The sequence below is a fragment of the Oncorhynchus kisutch genome, linkage group LG13 (assembly GCF_002021735.2).
Source record: "Oncorhynchus kisutch isolate 150728-3 linkage group LG13, Okis_V2, whole genome shotgun sequence".
Lineage (NCBI taxonomy): Eukaryota > Metazoa > Chordata > Actinopteri > Salmoniformes > Salmonidae > Oncorhynchus > Oncorhynchus kisutch.
In genome coordinates, this window is record NC_034186.2 from 9,140,228 (window position 1) to 9,165,432 (window position 25,205).

At 44.5% G+C, this 25,205-nt stretch overlaps 1 protein-coding gene across 1 annotated transcript in view; it reads right to left on the reverse strand.

The window, feature by feature from the left end:
• Nucleotides 1-25,205, reverse strand: part of LOC109880506 (DENN/MADD domain containing 1B) — a 231,854-nt gene that overhangs the window by 72,012 nt on the left and 134,637 nt on the right. Inside the window, exons 11-12 of the mRNA XM_031838030.1 lie at nt 11,687-11,787; nt 9,422-9,467 (exon numbers count right to left, since the gene is read on the reverse strand). Of these exons, the coding sequence (XP_031693890.1) occupies nt 9,422-9,467; nt 11,687-11,787 (147 nt within the window). The remainder of the gene's footprint in view (nt 1-9,421; nt 9,468-11,686; nt 11,788-25,205) is intronic.

Consider the following 25,205-nt stretch of genomic DNA (forward strand, 5'->3'; position numbering starts at 1 on the left):
CGACCATGCTGGTCATTTATGAACATTTGAACATCTTGGCCATGTTCTGTTATAATCTCCACCCGGCACAGCCAGAAGAGGACTGGCCACCCCACGTGCTCTCTCTAATTCTCTCTTTCTTTCTCTCTCTCTCTCTCTCGGAGGACCTGAGCCCTAGGACCATGCCCCAGGACTAAATGACATGATGACTCCTTGCTGTCCCCAGTCCACCTGACTGTGCTGCTGCTCCAGTTTCAACTGTTCTGCCTTATTATTATTCGACCATGCTGGTCATTTATGAACATTTGAACATCTTGGCCATGTTCTGTTATAATCTCCACCCGGCACAGCCAGAAGAGGACTGGCCACCCCACATAGCCTGGTTCCTCTCTAGGTTTCTTCCTAGGTATTGGCCTTTCTAGGGAGTTTTTCCTAGCCACCGTGCTTCTACACCTGCATTGCTTGCTGTTTGGGGTTTTAGGCTGGGTACGAAGGGCTATATAAATACATTTGATTTGATTTTGATTTGATTATTGATGTCAGGGTTTTTAATGGACCCAGAACTCGATACAGAACAATATAATAGCCTGTATTTTTACTGTTGTTTTTATTTCTTTACTTACCTATTGTTCACCTAATACCTTTTTTTGCACTATTGGTTAGAGCCTATAAGTAAGCATTTCACTGTTAGGTCTCTACTACACCTGTTGTATTCAGCATTTCACTGTAAGGTCTACTACACCTGTTGTATTCAGCATTTCACTGTAAGGTCTACTACACCTGTTGTATTCAGCATTTCACTGTAAGGTCTACTACACCTGTTGTATTCAGCATTTCACTGTAAGGTCTACTACACCTGTTGTATTCAGCATTTCACTGTAAGGTCTACTACACCTGTTGTATTCAGCATTTCACTGTAAGGTCTACTACACCTGTTGTATTCAGCATTTCACTGTAAGGTCTACTACACCTGTTGTATTCAGCATTTCACTGTAATGTCTACTACACCTGTTGTATTCAGCATTTCACTGTAAGGTCTACTACACCTGTTGTATTCAGCATTTCACTGTAAGGTCTACTACACCTGTTGTATTCAGCATTTCACTGTAAGGTCTACTACACCTGTTGTATTCGGCATTTTACTGTAAGGTCTACTACAACCTGTTGTATTCAGCATTTCACTGTAAGGTCTACTACACCTGTTGTATTCAGCATTTCACTGTAAGGTCTACCTACACCTGTTGTATTCGGCATTTCACTGTAAGGTCTACCTACACCTGTTGTATTCGGCATTTCACTGTAAGGTCTACCTACACCTGTTGTATTCGGCATTTCACTGTAAGGTCTACTACACCTATTGTATTCGGCGCACGTGACAAATAAACTTTGATTTGATTTAATAAAAGTCACACAGACCTGTTTCATTAGCAGTAACCCATGTGTTTGTCTTACAACCAGATATAGACTGACTGACAAGTAACATTTAAAAACTACAGTCATCACAACTCCATACACACATAAATATACACCAAAATGAGGAAAAACAAATAGAAATACACACTGCTGTGCTGATAGTTACAAACCATACTATTATGACTGCTGTGCTGATAGTTACAAACCATACTATTATGACTGCTGTGCTGATAGTTACAAACCATACTATTATGACTGCTGTGCTGATAGTTACAAACCATACTATTATGACTGCTGTGCTGATAGTTACAAACCATACTATTATGACTGCTGTGCTGATAGTTACAAACCATACTATTATGACTGCTGTGCTGATAGTTACAAACCATACTATTATGACTGCTGTGCTGATAGTTACAAACCATACTATTATGACTGCTGTGCTGATAGTTACAAACCATACTATTATGACTGCTGTGCTGATAGTTACAAACCATACTATTATGACTGCTGTGCTGATAGTTACAAACCATACTATTATGACTGCTGTGCTGATAGTTACAAACCATACTATTATGACTGCTGTGCTGATAGTTACAAACCATACTATTATGACTGCTGTGCTGATAGTTACAAACCATACTATTATGACTGCTGTGCTGATAGTTACAAACCATACTATTATGACTGCTGTGCTGATAGTTACAATGTGTGTGTGTGTGTGTGGGGGGGTGGATCTCTACATTGCCACTTCGGTCTGTGACAGTCTGGGATATGGAGGCTCTCATATACACAATCACATAGTTACGCACACACGCAAACTCTCGCACACACAAGTAGATGAGCAAGCATACACACACAGTCATATACAATATGTCACAGTGGTGGCTGAGGAGGCTTGCATGCTGATCTGGTCTAATTATGCGGTGCAGGAGAGAGGGTCTGTCACTGGCACAGTGTGTGATAAATACTGCTACCGTCACGTAGGAGACACACACACACACACACACACACACACACACACACACACACACACACACACACACACACACACACACACACACCCTCTGATCTGAAATCCTGCAGCCTTGAACTGTAACAGTGGGATTAAAATGGATTTAATTGAGTTTTTTTTTGTCAACGATCTACACAACATAGTATAGAACAAAGTGAATGAAAAATCCTAACCTTTTTTTAAATTAATGGAAAATAAAACCCATAATATATTTGGATTAAATACATTTTCAACTCCAATACATGTTAGAATCACCTTTGTCAGTGATTACAGCTGTGAGGGTTTCTGGGTAAGTCTCTAAGAGCTTTGCACACCTGGATTGTACAATTTGTAAGATACCATTGCTAAACAGACATTTTCAAGTCTTGCCATAGCTTTTCGAGCCAATATAAGTAAAAACTGTACCCAGGCCACTAAGGAACAACGATCAATGACATCTTGGTAAGCAACTCCTGTGTATATTTGACCTTGTGTTTTAGCTAGCAATGCTGCTGAAAGGTGAATGTGTCTCCCAGTGTCTGCTGAAAAGCAGACTGAACCAGGTTTTCCTCTAGGATTCTGCCTGTGCTTAGTTCTATTCCATTTATTTTTATCCCCCCCCCCCCAAAAAAAAAAGAAAAATACAGACCCGTGTTCAATCCCAGGCTGTGTCGCAGCCGGCCGGGACCGGGAGACCCATGGGACAGCGCACAATTGGCCCAGCGTCGTCCGGGTTAGGGGAGGGTTTGGCCGGGCAGGGATGTCCTTGTCCCATCGCGCTCTAGTGACTCCTGTGGCGGGCCGGGCTCAGTGCACGCTGACACGGTCACCAGGTGTATGGTGTTTCCTCCGACACATTGGTGCGGCTGGCTTCCAGCGTAAACGAGCAGTGCGTCAAGAAGCAGTGCAGCTTGGCAGGGTCGTGTTTCGGAGGACGCTGGCTCTCGACCTTCGCCTCTCCCGAGTCCGTATGGGAGTTGCAGCGATGGGAAAGACTAGAGGTCGACCGATTAATCGGAATGGCCGATTTCAAGATTTTATAACAATTGGTAATCAGTATTTTTGGACACCGATTGTTGCCGATTTTGAACCTTTATTTAACTAGGCAAGTCAGTTAAGAACTCATAATTTCAATGACGGCCTAGGAATGGTGGGTTAACTGCCTTGTTCAGGGGCCGAACGACAGATTTTTACCTTGTCAGCTCGGGGATTCGATCTTGCTACCTTCCGGTTACTAGTCCAACGCTCTAACCACCTGCCTTACATTGCACTCCACGGGGAGCCTGTGCGGCAGGCTGACTACCTGTTACGCGAGTGCAGCAAGAAGCCAAGGTAAGTTGCTAGCTAGCATTAAACTTATCTTACAAAAAAACAATCAATCTTAACAATCACTAGTTAACTACACATGGTTGATGAGATTACTAGTTTATCTAGCATGTCCTGCGTTGCATATAATCAATGCGGTGCCTGTTAATTTATCATCGAATCACAGCCTACTTCGCCAAACTGGTGATGATTTAACAAGCGCATTCGCGAAAAAAGCACTGTCGTTGCACCAATGTGTACCTAACCATAAACATCAATGCCTTTCTTAAAATCAATACACAAGTATATATTGATTTAAACCTGCATATTTAGTTAATATTGCCTGCTAACATGAATTTCATTTAACTAGGGAAATTGTGTCCCTTCTCTTGCGTTCTGTGCAAACAGAGTCAGGGTATATGCAGCAGTTCGGGCCGCCTGGCTCGTTGCGAACTGTGTGAAGACCATTTCTTCCTAACAAAGACCGTAATTAATTTGCCAGAATTGTACATAATTATGACATAACATTGAAGGTTGTACAATGTAACAGCAATATTTAGACTTAGGGATGCCACCCGTTAGATAAAATACGGAACGGTTCCATATTTCACTAAAATAATAAACGTTTTGTTTGTTTTCGAAATGATAGTTTCCGGATTTGACCATATTAATGACCTAAGGCTCGTATTTCTGTGTGTTATTATGTTATAATTAAGTCTATGATTTGATAGAGCAGTCTGACTGAGCGGTGGTAGGCAGCAGCAGGCTCGTAAACATTAATTCAAACAGCACTTTTGTGTGTTTGCCAGCAGCTCTTCGATGTGCTTCAAGCATTGAGCCGTTTATGACTTCAAGCCTATCAACTCCCGAGATTAGGCTGGTGTAACCGATGTGAAATAGCTAGCTAGCTAGCGGGGTGCGCGTTAATAGCGGTTCAATCGGTGACGTCACTAGCTCTAAGACCTTGAAGTAGTTGTTCCCCTTGCTCTGCAAGCGCCGCGGCTTTTGTGGAGCGATGGGTAATGATGCTTCGAGGGTGGCTGTCGATGTGTACCTGGTTCGAGCCCAGGTACCTCCTAGCCGTTGGCAATACTAAAGTGCAGATAAGAAAATCCAATAGTCAAAGGTTAATGAAATACAATAAATAGCTATATAATTCTTATTTCTCCTAGAGAAATAGTCCTATAATTCCTATAATAACTACAGCCTAAAACGTCTTACCTGGGAATATTGAAGTCTCATGTTAAAAGGAACCACCAGCTTTCATATGTTCTCATGTTCTGAGCAAGGAACTTAAATGTTAGCGTTCTTACATGGCACACATTGCAATTTACTTTCTTCTCCAACACTTTGTTTTTGCATTATTTAAACCAAATTGAACATGTTTCATTATTTATTTGAGGCTAAATTGATTTTATTGATGTATTATATTAAGTTAAAATAAGTGTTCATTCAGTATTGTTGTAATTGTCATTATTACAAATAAATAAATAAATAAAAAAATATATTTTAAAGTCTGATTAATCGGTATCAGCTTTTTTTGGTCCTCCAATAATCAGTATCAGCGTTGAAAAATCATAATCGGTCGACCTCTTGACAAGACTGTTACTACCAATTGGAAATCACGAAATTGGGGAGAAAAGGTCAAAAATAATCATTCAAAAATAAGGGTTGCATGCTTGCTTATTGACCGAAGACATTTCAGCTTATCATTTTTAACTAATCTCTAAACATTTCTAAAAACAGAACTCCACTTCGACATTATGGGTTATTGTGTGTAGATCAGTGACAAAACGTAAAAAATCTAACCTATTTCAAACACAGGCTGTAACACAACAAAATGTTGTTCCGGAGGCACCGTAATTGCGTCATACCATCCATACGGTGCCTTCGACCACATCTTCAGATCAACCATAAACTGGATTTAAGGATAAAAGACAAATCTAATCCTTGATTCACACATGAATTGTCTGAGAAATTACAATGAATAAATGTAGCTTGGGCTAAGGATAGACTGAATGATGCTACGTCTGATTGGCAGTCCGTCAGACATTTGGGAAATAAATGTCTATCTCTGGTTAGAAAAGTGAAAAATATTTATTTTAATTGTGTATCAGAGAGGGGTGGTAAAATCCAGCAAACTTCTGGAAAGTGGTCAAATCTTTGAAACAAATCTCCACCCCCTCGTTGCCCCAGCAGGTTTTGAACGCCTCTGGTCCCATACGAGACAATTCGGGAAATTTGTAGTGCTTTTAGTAACCATTTTACTTCCTCTGGCCACCTGTTTGAAAGGATAGTCTATGGAAATATATCTCATTCCACTAGAGGGAGTCTTTTAGTCACCTCAGAACAGACTGTACGGGATGCTGCTCTAACAGACTCACATACTACATTTCTATTTGAACCATTTGATGTCTATGATGTATTAAGTGCCTTGCTAACGATCGATGTAAAGAAATCCACAGGGGCTGATTCATGTGACCTCTTCTTACTCACTGCCCCACGCATTGCTGCACCTTTTAACCTGGAGTTATCTGTAAGAATTGTAAAGCGGCATATGTCCTCCCCCCTACATAAAGGCGGAGATCCTTCTGACTTAGCCCAATCTCCAAGTTATCTTGCCTAGGTCAGGTATTAGAATCCCAGGTAAACTCCCAGTTAAGATCCAAGTTATCTTGCCTAGGTCAGGTATTAGAATCCCTGGTAAACTTCCAGTTAAGATCCAAGTTATCTTGCCTAGGTCGGGTATTAGAATCCCTGGTAAACTCCCAGTTAAGATATTTTTAAACTTCTCACTCTATTCTAAATATGCACCAGTCTGGTTTCAGACCTGGACATAGCACTGTTTCAGCCACTATGCTCGTTTAAGATGACAGATGATGGTGTTAAAATGCCTTGATTGTGAAAAACATTGTGCTGCCTTAAGTATAGACCTTTCCCAGGCATTCGACAGCGTTTACCATTCCCTACTCATTGAAAATCTGTCTGAAATAGGCCTGGAACAGGAGTCTTGCGTTAAGAACTATGACAGACAGAACACAATGTGTGCTTTTTGAAGGGGTTTTTTTGTTGTGAAAAATATTGCCTCTCAAAGAACAGCAGGAAGCAGATTGTACAGTCAACTTTCCTGCCAGTTCGTCTCTATGGTGACAAGCTTCCAACATACCTCACTTCCCTGTTGAAATAGAAAAACATAAGATACCAAACCCCGTTCGCAGGGTTACTCTTGAGGTCCCACTTGTCCCCACAAAGTTTGTTAAATACACCTTTAGTTTGAATGGAATTCCTTACAAAACAAATTACACCTGATGGTGCTGATAGGGCAGCTGTTAAATGAGTTCACTGAAGTGTGAAATTATTTCAGCTGATTATTATAACTTGTTGTAATAACCTGATGTAATGTATTTACAACAGTCTGATAGTTTTTAATCTTGCTGTTGCTGTTGTCATGACGTTGGCCTGGGGGTAGGTTTATGACAGTCATAAATACCTATTCCCCCCTTTTTCCTCTCTCTACCCTACTGATGTTACATTTGCAAACAAAACCCTTGGTTAACAGAGATTTTGGGAACATCAGAAGGTGGAAATGAACTATATTCTGGTAATCCGACCAATTGAACATATGCGGGGGTACTTAATGAATATGATGTCAGTTCGGTTGTCATCTGAGACATTCTCATCAATGATAAGATGAGAAACTCTACAGTGGAAAGTCTACACATCAGAGTTATTGGATTCACATGAATTGTTGTTAAATTTAAATGTTTGAATATGAAATTATTCATGATGGGATGAAATGTGATTTTAGCTTCTAAAATGTGAGATTTGGGTTTTCATAAGGTAGGGCTCTGCAAACTTTTCAAACATGCCCTCCTCTCCCTTCCGATATAAGCCTTGACGACAATATAACCTCCTGTTCCGAGGATGTGAGGACGACGGTCCGATGTCAGAATGGTTCAGATAATAACTACAGAACGAAGCCAACATCAGCGTGAGCTTTGGTTGCGAATGGTATGAACTTTGAACTCGTATTCACTACAGAAGTGATACCTCCTAGCCGTTGAGTTAGCAACAGCAGCTGCAAACGCAGGTTAGGAAGGAACAGACAGAGTATCCCATCTACCACACAACGACGTTACTACAACGTATCCAATTGACCACCAGAGACATTCTTCAAAGGACAAAGGACTCGGTTTGGCAACACGGACTTCCATCTACCACCAACCTACTGAAGCGCAGCTTAGAGTAAATATTTATTGCGGTAATTTAGAATGCATAAGATACTGTATTTACGATAGCACAGCTTCGCCCTTTGTTCCTCAGTCTTTCCGCTCTTTCACTCAAACCCAGCCCTTTTCTTTTGTGTAACCAGCTGTCATATCTGTTCCGCCCACTAGGGACGTTTTCCTTTATGGCGTAATTTGTAATCAAGTTATGATTTAATTATGTGTATGTGTAATTCTGTGTGATTAGTTAGGTATTTAGTAAATAAATAATTAAACCAAATTTTGAATTGCTGATTCAACTTGTTAGCCAGGGTTCGTACAGATAACCAAGAATTTACAACTTTCAGATGAGACTGAATTAAGATGACGATTAATATTGACTGCTATTGGTGTAAAATATTACTAGGTCTTTAAGAGTTTATTCGGAAGATAACAGCTCTATAAATATTATTTTGTGGTTCCCCGACTCTCTAGTTAATTGCATTTACATGATTAGCTCAATCAGGTAATATTAATTACAGAGAAATTATTTTATAGAATAGCATGTCATATCACTTAATCCGGCATAGCCAAAGACACGACACTGTATTGATGTTATGTTTGTCCTCAGGGCACCATTGTAAATCAAATCAAATTCAAATCAAATTTATTTATATAGCCCTTCGTACATCAGCTGATATCTCAAAGTGCTGTACAGAAACCCAGCCTAAAACCCCAAACAGCAAGCAATGCAGGTGGAGAAGACACTGACCTCAATTGGTCTCCCCTCAATAAATAAAAGTTTATAAAATAATTATAAAACACAGTGATAGATCTACTCCCGCCCAACAGACCACATCTCAATAATGAATCACAAAAGCTCTTTGTCTTGAGGAAACTCTTTCCCTGTCTTTCCCTGTCTTTGTTGCTCCTGTATTTCTGGTAAGCAGGCACACAACAGAGAGAGAGAGAGCGAGAGAGAGCGAGAGAGAGCGAGAGAGAGCGAGAGAGAGCGAGAGAGAGCGAGAGAGAGAGCGAGAGAGAGCGAGAGCGAGAGCGAGAGCGAGAGCGAGAGCGAGAGCGAGCGAGAGAGAGAGAGAGAGAGAGAGAGAGAGAGAGAGAGAGAGAGAGAGAGAGAGAGAGAGAGAGAGAGAGAGAGAGAGAGAGAGAGAGAGAGAGAGAGAGAGAGAGAGCGAGAGAGAGAGAGAGAGAGAGAGAGAGAGAAAAGGAACAACATTGTCAACATTCTTTCATATTTGTTCCCAGTGTTGGATGCGTCAAAATAAATATTGCATCATTAAAATTCCAAATAGTGTGGAGAATTTAACAGCTTCATTAATGTACACAGCTGCAATCCACTCCACAGTACAACTGTCCATATCCCCTCCACAGTGACAAATATGTTTAAATACTAGATACAAATATAGAAAAGGAAAAACCACTTCATGAATTGAAATAAAATATAGTGGGGCAGATTCAGAATCAGACTATGATGGAGATGTAATATGATGTGAGTGTGACTTACCTCGAGCAGGCTGAGATGAACTCCTACCAGGTATGGCATGGGGGCACTATGGACGGAATCATTTGAAAGAAGGATTTGAGTCAGGACTAAAATTATTAAAGATAATGACTACTTAAAATAATTATTGTAAATGGGACAAATATGGTCAAATAAAGATCAGATAAACATAAGCAACAAGTAATGGCGTAACAAAAGCAACATGTTTTTAGTTATTACAGTGATCTTACTGTGTCTTCAGCAAAACAATCCTCTACTTCAGATAATTGCCTACAAATAACGCTATTTACTTATCCTTTTCCAACTGAGACCATTACAACTGTAACGAGACATACAGTATATACTGTTATTCATAAATCAAGCCTCAGAGCTGTCCTTGTAACCCAATCAGCTAGCGGCAGAGAGGACCAGGAGGACATGCCTGCACCATCTAACATCATTAACGCCTCACACACTTCCCCGAAACGACCACCGCCAGCTCTCAACCAGGAAAACCGGATTACTCTGACTGGGGAACGTCACTAGTCTCGAGGTTTGGCAGGGCAGGGCTGGGAGTGTGTGTGGGTCCGATTGTGTTTGGGGCCGCTGCCCCAATCAGGTTAGCTGATTTAATACGTTCTGTTCTTTCTCTGTAACAGCTGGTCTGCTATAGGTCTGTCACAATACTGTAACCGCTATCCCTTACAGACACACAGACACACGATGCTGGAGTCATGGTATAAGACATGGTTAACTCTGTTTGAGACGGTGTTTTTGACGGAGGGTACACCCATTATTATTATTATATCAAAACATGATCAGTATTGAAGGGATACGTCGATATCTTAGCAACGTGGCTTTTTATCTACTTCCCCAGAGTCAGATCAACTCCTGGTTACCAGTTTTATGTCTCTGCATCCAGTAGAAAGGAAGTTAAAGGTAGTTTCACGAACCAACGCTAACTAGTGTGACTGGAAGTCTATGGGTATATCTACTAGTGGGCTGGGATTCACATTTAGCTGACAGTGAACAACAGCTTTTACACGATGCACAAACATTACAGTAAACGTATATGAATAAAGTATTCTACTATATACTATATTCTACTATGATAATGAATATAAATACAGTATGTTATGTCAGTGGTTGTGTCAAATTATGACACTGACTCTCAGAAATCCATAGGTTATGTTCTGGATCGATCGACCTAATTTAGGACAAGTTGTGTGTAAATATTTGTCTTCAGTCAACGTCAACTCAGACTAGTTAGATTAATGTTGGATTCAGTCAGCGTCCAGTCAGACTAGTTAGATTAGTGTTGGATTCAGTCAACGTCCAGTCAGACTAGTTAGATTAGTGTTGGATTCAGTCAACGTCCAATCAGACTAGTTAGATTAGTGTTGGATTCAGTCAACGTCCAATCAGACTAGTTAGATTAGTGTTGGATTCAGTCAACGTCTAGTTAGATGAGTGTTGGATTCAGTCAACATCTAGTTAGATTAGTGTAGGATTCAGTCAACGTCCAGTTAGATTAGTGTAGGATTCAGTCAACGTCCAGTCAGACTAGTTAGATTACGGTTTGGATTCAGTCAACATCCAGTCAGACTAGTTAGATTAGTGTTGGATTCAGTCAACATCCAGTCAGACTAGTTAGATTAGTGTTGGATTCAGTCAGCGTCCAGTCAGACTAGTTAGAGTAGTGTAGGATTCAGTCAGCGTCCAGTCAGACTAGTTAGATTAGTGTTGGATTCAGTCAACGTCCAATCAGACTAGTTAGATTAGTGTTGGATTCAGTCAACGTCTAGTTAGATGAGTGTTGGAGTCAGTCAACATCTAGTTAGATTAGTGTAGGATTCAGTCAACGTCCAGTCAGACTAGTTAGATTACGGTTTGGATTCAGTCAACATCCAGTCAGACTAGTTAGATTAGTGTTGGATTCAGTCAACGTCCAGTCAGACTAGTTAGATTAGTGTTGGATTCAGTCAGCGTCCAGTCAGACTAGTTAGATTACGGTTTGGATTCAGTCAGCGTCCAGTCAGACTAGTTAGATTAGTGTTTGAGTCAGTCAACGTCCAGTCAGACTAGTTATATTAGTGTAGGATTCAGTCAACGTCCAGTCAGACTAGTTAGATGAGTGTTGGATAAGTGAAGACATGGACAGATTGCTGCCAACAGAATCAAATAGAAAGACCATTCACACTGTTCATTACGGAGCAAAACCTCACTGGATAATAATGTGAGAGGAATGAGAAGAGGAAGGTGAATGTGCGTCCATTAGCTGAGTCTTACCAGCAGTAGTCCAGAAGATGTGGAGGCAGTACAGGGATGTAGATGTGTTGCCAGTACATGGGGTACAACATGGCAGCTGAACCGTGGACACACGCTGTTAACTACGGAGAGACGAGAGGGACAAACACAACACAATATATTATAATAGAGACCCTCGAGGACAGAACTACCACTGGTTTTCATTTTAAAGGTAGATTCAGCAAGAGAGGAAATGGCTCTGTTGTGTATAATGTCATCTTGCTAAATGTACCTTTAAGAAGCTTCAAATTTTAATAAGGAAACACCAAAATATTTAAAAACCAAAGCACAGAGTATTGTATTGTAAATGCTGTTGGGGGAAGAGACTGTATGATCCGTTGTGTTACTGCTGCCAACATATACCTCCCAGCGAACCCCGTTAGTCAACACGGAACCCCGTTAGTCAACACGGAACCCCGTTAGTCAACACTGAATCCCGTTAGTCAACACGGAACCCCGTTAGTCAACACGGAACCCCGTTAGTCAACACTGAATCCCGTTAGTCAACACTGAATCCCGTTAGTCAACACTGAATCCCGTTAGTCAACACGGAACCCCGTTAGTCAACACGGAACCCCGTTAGTCAACACGGAACCCCGTTAGTCAACACGGTACCCTCGTTAGTCAACACTGAATCCCGTTAGTCAACACTGAATCCCGTTAGTCAACACGGAACCCCGTTAGTCAACACTGAATCCCGTTAGTCAACACTGAATCCCGTTAGTCAACACTGAACCCCGTTAGTCAACACGGAGCCCCGTTAGTCAACACGGAGCCCCGTTAGTCAACACGGAGCCCCGTTAGTCAACACGGAGCCCCGTTAGTCAACACGGAGCCCCGTTAGTCAACACGGAGCCCCGTTAGTCAACACGGAGCCCCGTTAGTCAACACGGAGCCCCGTTAGTCAACACGGAGCCCCGTTAGTCAACACGGTACCTCGTTAGTCAACACGGAATCCCGTTAGTCAACACGGAACCCCGTTAGTCAACACGGAGCCCCGTTAGTCAACACGGAGCCCCGTTAGTCAACACGGAGCCCCGTTAGTCAACACGGAGCCCCGTTAGTCAACACGGAGCCCCGTTAGTCAACACGGAGCCCCGTTAGTCAACACGGAGCCCCGTTAGTCAACATGAACCCTGTTAGTCAACATGAACCCTGTCAGTCAACACTGAACCCTGTCAGTCAACACTGAACCCTGTCAGTCAACACTGAACCCTGTCAGTCAACACTGAACCCTGTTAGTCAACACTGAACCCTGTTAGTCAACACTGAACCCTGTTAGTCAACATGAAGAGAACTAGATAGAAGACAAGTTGATTTTAGTTTTAGGATATAATGTCAAATGACAGAGAGGTAGAGGGCTACCTCCTTTTCTATCGCTTGACCACCTAGTAATTGTAATGACCTAGACGCGCACACACGCGCACACAACCACGTGCACACACTCACGTGCACACACACGGGCAGGCTCGCTAGCTCATCCTGCAGATTAAAATAACATGATTAAATATGGAAAGACAACAGTGGTCTGAGGGCTCCGTGGGGACTTCATTAGGGCAAATTGCCAAAGAATGAAACATGAGTTAGCCAAGAGAGACCGTTAACACTAGCGCTACGGGCTGGGTCAATACCCCTGGGACCTGGGAGAAGCCGCTCCGCTTGGAGACTTCACAGCAAAGTGTGAACCGCACACGCACACACTACCAGGAGACCTCTTGCCAACTAGCCAGCCAATGTCAACTGGCTGGAGAGCAAGCGAAAGCGGCCAAGCTTGGAGACTTAACTGAACTGATGCAAAGAGCACCCCCTTTAAAGAAAGAGCCTGAACGCCTGCGTAGCCTTAACAGATGAGCAGTGTGTGTGTGTGTGTGTGTGTGTGTGTGTGTGTGTGTGTGTGTGTGTGTGTGTGTGTGTGTTTTGGGGCAGGGAGGTTCAACCTTTTCATTTGTCATTAAGAGAGAGAGGCCGCTATCATTTATTTTCCTAGAGTCAGACCATCGTTAAGGCTTTAATCAACTTTTAATTGGTGTCTTGCTCCAAATATCTGCATATGCATATTCACTCTCTGCCTCCTTCAAATAGAATACAACAATGCTACAGTCTTGTCAGATTTAATTCCCCAGCAAACATTTTTCTTTCTAAGGAGGAAATAAATCAATGGTATGAATATTAATGAGAGGGTGTATCAGTTGGAGAAAGGAGAGTATATCAAAGCTGTGTTGCCCTTCTCCCCCTTCTAGTAAACGGTGACAGTATAAACCTATTAAATAATGATGAAGAGAGGTCATTGGATCAGCGGTGGAGGGCCTCTCGTCATTCGCAGGCCCTCCTCAGGGAGACAGAGACAGAGGAGGGCTCACCCGTTAGTACCAGGAGGTAATGGGACAGAAAAACTAGCTAACCAACTCCAATTATCTCAGCCACACTGAGGTTTCAAGGTAAGCTTCACTTAGCTCCCAATTGGCCTGCTTCACTCCCAGGTTAAAAGACAAGAGGTACTATCTCTCACTTCTAAGGACGGGGGAGACGAGAGGGTGGGGGTTCTACTGAAACCAAGAAAAACATTTAAAAAACTAGAATTAGATATGATGTGCTCCTCCTCCCTACCGACCTACTCGGCAGGAAGAAGATACGGTTGTAGAAAAGGAATAGCACACATATTTCCTCTCAAATCTAACTCCAAACAACCTGTATCTACAGCCATATATAACCCCAAACAACCTGTATCTACAGCCATATATAACCCCAGACAACCTGTATCTACAGCCATATATAACCCCAAACAACCTGTATCTACAGCCATATATAACCCCAAACAACCCGTACCCATCTACAACCCCAAACAACCCATACCCCTCTACCGCCCCCAAACAACCCGTACCCATCTACAACCCCAAACAACCCGTACCCATCTACAACCCCAAACAACCCGTACCCCTCTACAACCCCAAACAACCCGTACCCATCTACAACCCCAAACAACCCGTACCCCTCTACAACCCCAAACAACCCGTACCCATCTACAACCCCAAACAACCCGTACCCCTCTACAACCCCAAACAACCCGTACCCATCTACAACCCCAAACAAACCGTACCCCTCTACAACCCCAAACAACCCGTACCCATTTACAGGTTTGAAAGACCATGAAATCAAATATAGAAGAAAAAAACAAAAAAGTGAGAGAGGAGAAATGTGTAATAATTTTTTTCTTTCTTTCTCAAGGGGCTGCAGCAGAGAGAGGAGGTATAATAAATAATAGATGTGTGGAACTAAATGTCTTTATACGCTCCACACAAGACCAGGTGCTTAATATTCCTGGTGCTTAATATTCCATTCAATGGAGAATCACAGATACAGTCCCCAAGAACAAATAGTGGATTAGGCCTGCTTTAGCTGCTGGCTCCGGCCCTTAGGGACCTAGGGTCTTCCCAGTAATGAGGTACCTCAGCCGCTTCTCTGGCTGTGTGTGTGTGTGTGTGTGTGTGTGTGTGTGTGTGTGTGTGTGTGTGTGTGTGTGTGTGTGTGTGTGTGTGTGTGTGTGTGTGTGTGTGTGTGTGTCAGATGGGTCAGATTTTATACAGCCTGCTTCTGAAGGCACCAGAGCCCATGGAGCCCTGACATCTCTCCTGAGACCGGCCAGCACTCACATAAACTGACCACATTAAAGACAGAACACTAGAAACTGGACAAACGAACGCTGCCTCTCCCCTTAACAGGAAACAGGAAGCTGTGGACTCTGTGTACCAACTCGTATTCTAATCCTACATAACTGTTAGTAATTCAACAATACTTTTGGCAAAAATAAATACCCACTGTTAATTCAGTTGAATAAAAACATGTAAAATAAATACCCACTGTTAATTCAGTTGAATAAAAACATGTAAAATAAATACCCACTGTTAATTCAGTTGAATAAAAACATGTCAAATAAATACCCACTGTTAATTCAGTTGAATAAAAACATGTAAAATAAATACCCACTGTTAATTCAGTTGAATAAAAACATGTAAAATAAATACCCACTGTTAATTCAGTTGAATAAAAACATGTAAAATAAATACCCACTGTTAATTCAGTTGAATAAAAACATGTAAAATAAACACCCACTGTTAATTCAGTTGAATAAAAACATGTAAAATAAATACCCACTGTTAATTCAGTTGAATAAAAACATGTAAAATAAATACCCACTGTTAATTCAGTTGAATAACAACATGTAAAATAAATACCCACTGTTAATTCAGTTGAATAAAAACATGTAAAATAAATACCCACTGTTAATTCAGTTGAATAAAAACATGTAAAATAAATACCCACTGTTAATTCAGTTGAATAAAAACATGTAAAATAAATACCCACTGTTAATTCAGTTGAATAAAAACATGTAAAATAAATACCCACTGTTAATTCATTTGAATAAAAACATGTAAAATAAATGCTTGCCAGACCTGTCTCAAGACAGTTATGGTTGTATAGGGAACTAAAATGTACACAACTGGCGTGTGAGAACAAGCAGCTCAGATGAATGCGGTTAAATCAGTGATATTTCGGGAATGTGGGTGACAGCAGACAGCTAATGATCAAACACACCTTTGTTTAACCATCAAAGAGCATGTCACATCACTTTCACAGGGGTCTGTTGTCTTATTCAGATGAGCTTTGTTACTCTGCCTGCTGAACATCTGCCTGAACAAGCAGACCAGGCCCACGCTCTCAGAGTTATGCTCCCCAAGAGGAGACCCTGCAACATATTATATTAGAAACTGGGTGGTTCGAACCCTGAATGCTGATAGGCTGACAGACGTGGTATATCAGACCATATACCACGGGTATGACAAAACATGCATTTTTACTGCTCTAATTACATTGGTAACCAGTTTATAATAGCAGTAAGGCACCTTGGGGGTTTGTGGTATATGGCTAATATACCACGGCTAAGGGCTGTATCCAGGCACTCCACGTTGTGTCGTGACTAAGAACAGCCCTTTGCCGTGGTATATTGACCATATACCACACCCCCTCTGGCCTTATTGCTTAAATATATGCATTAAGCAGACGCTTTTATCATGCATGCCTAAAATGTTTTACGTATGGGTGGTCCCGGGAATCGAACCCACTATCCTTTACAAACTAAACGCTGTATTTGTCCTGTCCTGTTCAGCCTCCACTATAGAATCTACTATATCCACACCATTATTTAACTGGTTTGAACTGGTCTGGGGGAGGAATAGGCAACATCAACAACACCTGCTGACCTCAATTCTCAACTCTCCTGCTCTGCCTGTTCTCCACTCCTCTTCTTCCCTCCCTCCAACCCCATGCATCTCCTCTCCTCCTCTACCTTCTGCTCTCTCCTATCCCTCCCTCTCCTCTCCTCCTCTACCTTCTGCTCTCTCCTCCTCTACCTTCTGCTCTCTCCTATCCCTCCCTCTCCTCTCCTCCTCTACCTCCTGCTCTCTCCTCCTCTACCTTCTGCTCTCTCCTATCCCTCCCTCTCCTCTCCTCCTCTACCTCCTGCTCTCTCCTCCTCTACCTTCTGCTCTCTCCTATCCCTCCCTCTCCTCTCCTCCTCTACCTTCTGCTCTCTCCTATCCCTCCCTCTCCTCTCCTCCTCTACCTCCTGCTCTCTCCTCCTATCCCTCCCTCTCCTCTCCTCCTCTACCTCCTGCACTCTCCTCCTCTACCTTCTGCACTCTCCTCCTCTACCTTCTGCTCTCTCCTATCCCTCCCTCTCCTCTCCTCCTCTACCTCCTGCTCTCTCCTCCTCTACCTCCTGCTCTCTCCTCCTCTACCTCCTGCTCTCTCCTCCTCTACCTCCTGCTCTCTCCTATCCCTCCCTCTCCTCTCCTCCTCTACCTTCTGCTCTCTCCTATCCCTCCCTCTCCTCTCCTCCTCTACCTCCTGCTCTGTCCTCCTCTACCTCCTGCTCTCTCCTCCTCTACCTCCTGCTCTCTCCTCCTCTACCTCCTGCTCTCTCCTATCCCTCCCTCTCCTCTCCTCCTCTACCTTCTGCTCTCTATCCTTCCCTCTCCTCTCATCCTCTACCTCCTGCTCTCTCCTCCTCTACCTTCTGCTCTCTCCTATCCCTCCCTCTCCTCTCCTCCTCTACCTTCTGCTCTCTCCTATCCTTCCCTCTCCTCCTCTACCTTCTGCTCTCTCCTATCCTCCCCTGTCCTCTCCTCCTCTACCTTCTGCTCTCTGCTATCTCTTCTCTCCTCCTCCCCCATCCAGCTAGACACCCAATTATCTCTGTTCTGCACTCTCTGTGTGTCTGTGCCGACAAACGCCTTGTGTCAGAGCAGAGCCACACAGGTGTGCCACTAACAAGTAGGTGACACTCAGACACAGAGAAAGAGGACACATGGCAGTAACACCAGGACTCCCACACACACAGTCACTTCCACACCTGCACACACACACACACACACACAATCTGGGGAACAAAAACCCAGACTACATGACGCTTTAACAACCAGCCACCAGAAAAGAAGCTATAGGGATGAGAAAGAAAAGAGAGAGAGAAAGAAAGCAGAACAAGAACAAGAGACAAAGAAAGCAACTAGGAGCAAGAGAGAAAGAAAGCAGCAATAGACAGAAAGAAAGAGCAGGGAGAGACAGCAGCGAGAGACAGAAAGAGAAAGCAGCGAGAGACAGAGAGAGCAGCGAGAGACAGCGAGAGAGCAGCGAGAGAAAGAGAGAGAGAGAGCAGCGAGAAACAGAGAGAGGGAGACACAGAAAGAGAGAGAGCAGCGAGAGAAAGAGAGGAGGGAGACACAGAAAGAGAGAGCAGTGAGAGACAGAAAGAGAGAGAGCAGCGAGAGACAGCGAGAGAGCAGCGAGAGACAGAGAGAGAGCAGCGAGAGCAGCGAGAAACAGAGAGAGCAGCGAGAGACAGAGAGCGAGAGACAGAGAAAGAGAGAGCAGTGAGAGAGCGAGAGACAGTGAGAGAGCGAGAGACAGTGAGAGAGCGAGAGCAGTGAGAGAGCGAGAGAGAGAGAGAGTATGACCATATTAGAGAGACATATTTCCCTCAGATTACACAGATCCACAAAGAATTCGAAAACAAATCCAATTTTGAAAAACTCCCATATCTACTGGGTGAAATTCCACAATGTGCCATCACAGCAGCAAGATTTGTGACCTGTTGCCACGAGAAAAGGGCAACCAGTGAAGAACACACAGCATTGTAAATACAACCCATATTTATGCTTATTTATTTTATCTTGTGTCCTTTACCATTTGTACATTGTTAAAACACACATATATATATATATATATATATATATATAATATGACATTTGTAATGTCTTTATTGTTTTGAAACTTGTGTATGTGTGATGTTTACTGTTAATTGTTATTGTTTATTTCACTTTATATATTCACTTGATATATTATCTACCTCACTTGCTTTGGCAATGTTAACACATGTTTCCCATGCCAATAAAGCCTTTGAATTGAATTGAGATAGAGAGCAACGAGAGACAGAGAGAGCAGCGAGAGACCGAGAGAGAGCAGCGAGAGACAGAGAGAGAGCAGCGAGAGACAGAGAGAGAGCAGCGAGAGACAGAGAGCGGAGACAGAAAGAGAAAGCAGTGAGAGAGAGAGAGAGAGCAGCGAGAGAGAGAGAGACAGCAGCGAGAGAGAGACAGCAGTGAGAGAGCAGAGAGAGACAGAAAGAGAAAGCAGCGAGAGACAGAAGGAGAGAGCAGCGAGAGACAGAAGGAGAGAGCAGAGAGAAACAGAGAGAAACAGAGAGAGACAGAAAGCAGAGAGAGACAGAAAGCAGCGAGAGACAAAGAGAGATCAGCGAGAGACAGAAAGAGAGACCAGCGAGAGACAGAAAGAGAAAGCAGCGAGACAGAGAGCCGCGAGAGACAAAGAGAGAGCAGCAAAAGGCAGAAAGAGAGCTGCGACAGACAGAGAGAGAGAGCAGCGACAGACAGAGAGAGAGAGCAGCGAGAGACAGAAAGAGAGAGCAGCAAGAGACAGAAAGAGAGAGCAGCAAGAGAGAGAGAGAGAGAGCAGCGAGAGACAGAAAGAGAGCAGCGAGAGACAGAAAGAGAGCGCAGCGAGAGACAGAAAGAGAGAGCAGCGAGAGACAGAAAGAGAGCAGCGAGAGACAGAAAGAGAGCAGCGAGAGACAGAAAGAGAGCAGCGAGAGACAGAAAGAGAGAGCAGTGAGACAGAACGAGAGAGCAGCGAGACAGAACGAGAGAGCAACGAGAGACAGAAAGAGAGAGCAGCGAGAGAGAAAGAGAGCAGCAAAAGACTGAAAGCGAGCACAGCAAAAGACAGAGACAGCAGCGAGAGACAAAGAGAGACCAGCGAGAGAGAGAACGAGAGCAGCGAGAGACAGAAAGAGAGAGCAGTGAGAGAGAAAGAGAGTGCAGCGAGAGAGAAAGAGAAAGCAGCGAGAGACAGAAAGAGAGAGCAGCAAGAGAGACAGAGCAGCGAGACAGAAAGAGAGAGCAGCGAGAGACAGTGAGAGAGAGCAGCGAGAGACAGTGAGAGAAAGCAGCGAGAGACAGAAAGAGTGAGCAGCAAGAGACAGAAAGAGAGAGCAGCGAGAGACAGAAAGAGAGAGAGCAGCGAGAGACAGAAAGAGAGAGCAGCAAGACAGAAAGAGAGAGAGCAGCAAGACAGAAAGAGAGAGAGCAGCAAGAGACAGAAAGAGAGAGAGCAGCGAGAGACAGAAAGAGAGAGAGCAGCAAGACAGAAAGAGAGAGAGCAGCAAGAGACAGAAAGAGAGAGAGCAGCGAGAGACAGAAAGAGAGAGAGAGAGAGAGAGAGAGAGAGAGAGAGAGAGAGAGAGCAAACAACTCTGGACCTCGAAGCCAGTTCCACTGCGTTTTTTAATTGTTCCCCTCTAATCAGGGACTGATTTAGACCTGGGACACCAGGTGGGTGATTCCCCTCTAATCAGGGACTGATTTAGACCTGGGACACCAGGTGGGTGATTCCCCTCTAATCAGGGACTGATTTAGACCTGGGACACCAGGTGGGTGATTCCCCTCTAATCAGGGACTGATTTAGACCTGGGACACCTGGTGGGTGTAATTAATTATCAGGTAGAACAGAAAACCAGCAGGCTACGAGGTCCGGAGGTGGTGAGGCAGTCAGTCAGTCACTCAGGGCCGTGGTGCAGTCAGTCAGTCACTCAGGGCCGTGGTGCAGTCAGTCAGTCACTCAGGGCCGTGGTGCAGTCAGTCAGTCACTCAGGCCCGTGGTGCAGTCAGTCAGTCACTCAGGGCCGTGGTGCAGTCAGTCAGTCAGTCAGGGCCGTGGTGCAGTCAGTCAGTCACTCAGGGCCGTGGTGCAGTCAGTCAGGGCCGTGGTGCAGTCAGTCAGTCAGTCAGTCAGTCAGTCACTCAGGGCTGTGGTGCAGTCAGTCACTCAGGGCCGTGGTGGATGGATAGTCCTAGTTATCATACTACTGACAGCATGTTAAGAAGGCTGCTGTCAGGGCTGGGGCCTGCCGACACACCCACTGAGGGGCCCAGGGACACCAGGGGAGATGAAAGACACAGAGCCTTCCCAGCTGACTAGTTAGAGGGGGCCTGATGCAGCACAATTACTGTATACGGCGGCATGACAAGCCTGCACGCTCGATTGGCTTCCTCGGCCATCGCACCGCACCACGCCTTTAAAACAGTGGTACCACTCACCTCCGGTCACAAAACAGCAATAAGTCAACTGATGCACCATCATGATTTATTCCTTTGCTGTTGGGCGCTGGCAGGAAAGCCGCCATGTTCTGCTAGACTGACACAGCGGAATCACTAAAGGCCCTGACACACAGGGAAGGATCTCTGCTATGCCTGGAGCCCAGATAATGTATGCTGTCTCTCTGTCTCTCCGTCTCTTCGAGGAGAGAGTGGTAGTAGGGGCCAGCTGGATGCCTCCTCGCTCTCTTCTTTAAAAGTCATGCCAGGGACGGACTAAGAGACACACACACTAATAATAATTGGATGGCTGGCTGGAGGGAGGGACGGACGGACGGAGGACTTTAAAGGATAAAAGGCTTATAGAAAGGTGGAGGTCTAGAGATGGGCGTCTCGCATATCCTGTCCACATATCAGTAAAATAAACCTCAGACAGTTTGTCTTGTCACAAAAAACTCTAAATCACACAGAATATCACATCCATCCGTCTGCTAAGAAAACAGCCGTCACCCGCGGCTCTGATAATTTACACCCTGTAACCTCTGGAGCCAGAGGGAGAGCGGCTGGGGCTCTGAGCGGCTGACATGGCGAGGGGTGGGGTGGGGGGGTGAGAGGAGAGGAGAGGCAGAAAGGAGGAGAAAGGGGAAGAGAGGTGTAATTCTCCAAGGGCTGGGTATATCTCTACACCTCCCCCGGATCCCTCCACTCCATCCTCAGGGAGACCTTGGGTTTTGACGCACCGTCCCAGCCCCCCCCCCCCCCCCTCCCGGCGGTTCCGCGTTCCCGGGCTGCAGTCAGATACCGGAGCAGAACAGTAGAGATAGGATTGTGGATGACATCACTCCTGCTCTCCCTCTCCCTGTCATAAACATTTGGTTCTGCTGTCAGCCACGAAGATAAGAAGCACAGAGAGATCCACTCCCTCAGACCCAGCAGCTCTACTCTCAACTACGGCAGAGAGTAAAAGTCTAATAACAGATAATTAACTATGTGAGAGAGTTAGAGCGTCTAATAACAGATAATTTAGGGCATGTCGGCCATTAAAACGTAGCAGCTTTAAGAGAAACAGTCAAATATAATCCTGGTTTAGTGCTGGCTTTACAGCTTGTCAGGGACTGGAGATAGAGCTGGTTGACTGCAGATGGACCACTGAACACTGTCCACGTGCGCAGTGTGCAAACCGTAAAAACAACTAAACATTTAGATATTAAGTTTGATGTAGTGTTGTAATATCGATGAGGAATGCCACGTTTAATCAGACACATAAACCTACTTTACTACTCCTATGATGTTCCTGTAGTTTAGCAGTGATGTAAGGTACTTAGGTAAAAATACATTAAAGTACTACTGAGTTATTTTTTTTTTGGGGGGGGGGGGGTTTATCTGTACTTTACTTTTTTGACAACTTTTTACTTTTACTTCACTAGATTCCTAAAGAAAATTATGTACTCGTTACATTTTGAATGCTTAACAGGACAGGAAAATGGTCTAATTCACACACTTATCAAGAGAACATCCCTGGTCATCCCTACTGCCTCTGATCTGGTGGACTGACTAAACAGAGAACATCCCTGGTCATCCCTACTGCCTCTGATCTGGTGGACTCACTAAACAGAGAACATCCCTGGTTATCCCTACTGCCTCTGATCTGGTGGACTGACTAAACAGAGAACATCCCTGATCATCCCTACTGCCTCTGATCTGGTGGACTCACTAAACAGAGAACATCCCTGGTTATCCCTACTGCCTCTGATCTGGTGGACTCACTAAACAGAGAACATCCCTGATCATCCCTACTGCCTCTGATCTGGTGGACTCACTAAACAGAGAACATCCCTGGTTATCCCTACTGCCTCTGATCTGGTGGACTCACTAAACAGAGAACATCCCTGGTTATCCCTACTGCCTCTGATCTGGTGGACTCACTAAACAGAGAACATCCCTGGTTATCCCTACTGCCTCTGATCTGGTGGACTCACTAAACACAGAACACCCGTACCATCCTGTAGTTTAGAGCAGGGGCTGTACCATCCTGTAGTTTAGAGCAGGGGCCGTACCATCCTGTAGTTTAGAGCAGGGGACCGTACCATCCTGTAGTTTAGAGCAGGGGCCCGTACCTTCCTGGAGTTTAGAGCAGGGGTCCGTACCATCATGTAGTTTAGAGCAGGGTCCGTACCATCCTGTAGTTTAGAGCAGGGGTCTGTACCATCCTGTAGTTTAGAGCAGGGGTCTGTACCATCCTGTTGATTAGAGCGGGGGTCTGTAACATCCTGTAGTTTAGAGCAGGGGTCTGTACCATCCTGTAGTTTAGAGCAGGGGTCTGTACCATCCTGTAGTTTAGAGCAGGGGTCTGTACCATCCTGTAGTTTAGAGCAGGGGACCGTACCATCCTGTAGTTTAGAGCAGGGGACCGTACCATCCTGTAGTTTAGAGCAGGGGTCTGTACCATCCTGTAGTTTAGAGCGGGGGCTGTACCATCCTGTAGTTTAGAGCAGGGGACCGTACCATCCTGTATTTTAGAGCGGGGGCTGTACCATCCTGTAGTTTAGAGCAGGGGTCTGTACCATCCTGTAGTTTAGAACAGGGGTCTGTACCATCCTGTAGTTTAGAGCAGGGGTCTGTACCATCCTGTAGTTTAGAAAAGGGGTCTGTACCATCCTGCAGTTTAGAGCAGGGGTCTGTACCATCCTGTAGTTTAGAGCAGGGGTCTGACCCATCCTGTATTTGAGAACAGGGGTCTGTACCATCCTGTAGTTTAGAGCAAGGGTCTGTACCATCCTGTAGTTTAGAGCAGGGGTCCGTACCATCCTGTAGTTTAGAGTAGGGGTCCGTACCATCCTGTAGTTTAGAGCAGGGGTCTGTACCATCCTGTAATTTAGAGCAGGGGTCTGTACCATCCTGTAGTTTAGAGCAGGGGTCTGTACCATCCTGTAATTTAGAAAAGGGGTCTGTACCATCCTGCAGTTTAGAGCAGGGGTCTGTACCATCCTGTAGTTTAGAGCAGGGGTCTGACCCATCCTGTATTTGAGAACAGGGGTCTGTACCATCCTGTAGTTTAGAGCAGGGGTCTGTACCATCCTGTAGTTTAGAGCAGGGGTCCGTACCATCCTGTAGTTTAGAGCAGGGGTCCGTACCATCCTGTAGTTTAGAGCAGGGTCCGTACCATCCTGTAATTTAGAGCAGGGGTCTGTACCATCCTGTAGTTTAGAACAGGGGTCTGTACCATCCTGTAGTTTAGAACAGGGGTCTGTACCATCCTGTAGTTTAGAACAGGGGTCTGTACCATCCTGTAGTTTAGAACAGGGGTCTGTACCATCCTGTAGTTTAGAGCAGGGGTCTGTACCATCCTGTAGTTTAGAACAGGGGTCCCGTACCATCCTGTTGATTAGAGCGGGGGTCTGTACCATCCTGTAGTTTAGAGCAGGGGTCTGTACCATCCTGTTGATTAGAGCTCGGGTCTGTACCATCCTGTAGTTTAGAGCAGGGGTCTGTACCATCCTGTAGTTTAGAGCAGGGGTCTGTACCATCCTGTAGTTTAGAGCAGGGGTCCGTACCATCCTGTAGTTTAGAGCAGGGGCCCGTACCATCCTGTAGTTTAGAGCAGGGGCCCGTACCATCCTGTAGTTTAGAGCAGGGGCCGTACCATCCTGTAGTTTAGAGCAGGGGACCGTACCATCCTGTAGTTTAGAGCAGGGGCCCGTAACATCCTGTAGTTTAGAGCAGGGTCCGTACCATCCTGTAGTTTAGAGCGGGGGTCTGTACCATCCTGTAGTTTAGAGCAGGGGTCTGTACCATCCTGTAGTTTAGAGCAGGGGACCGTACCATCCTGTAGTTTA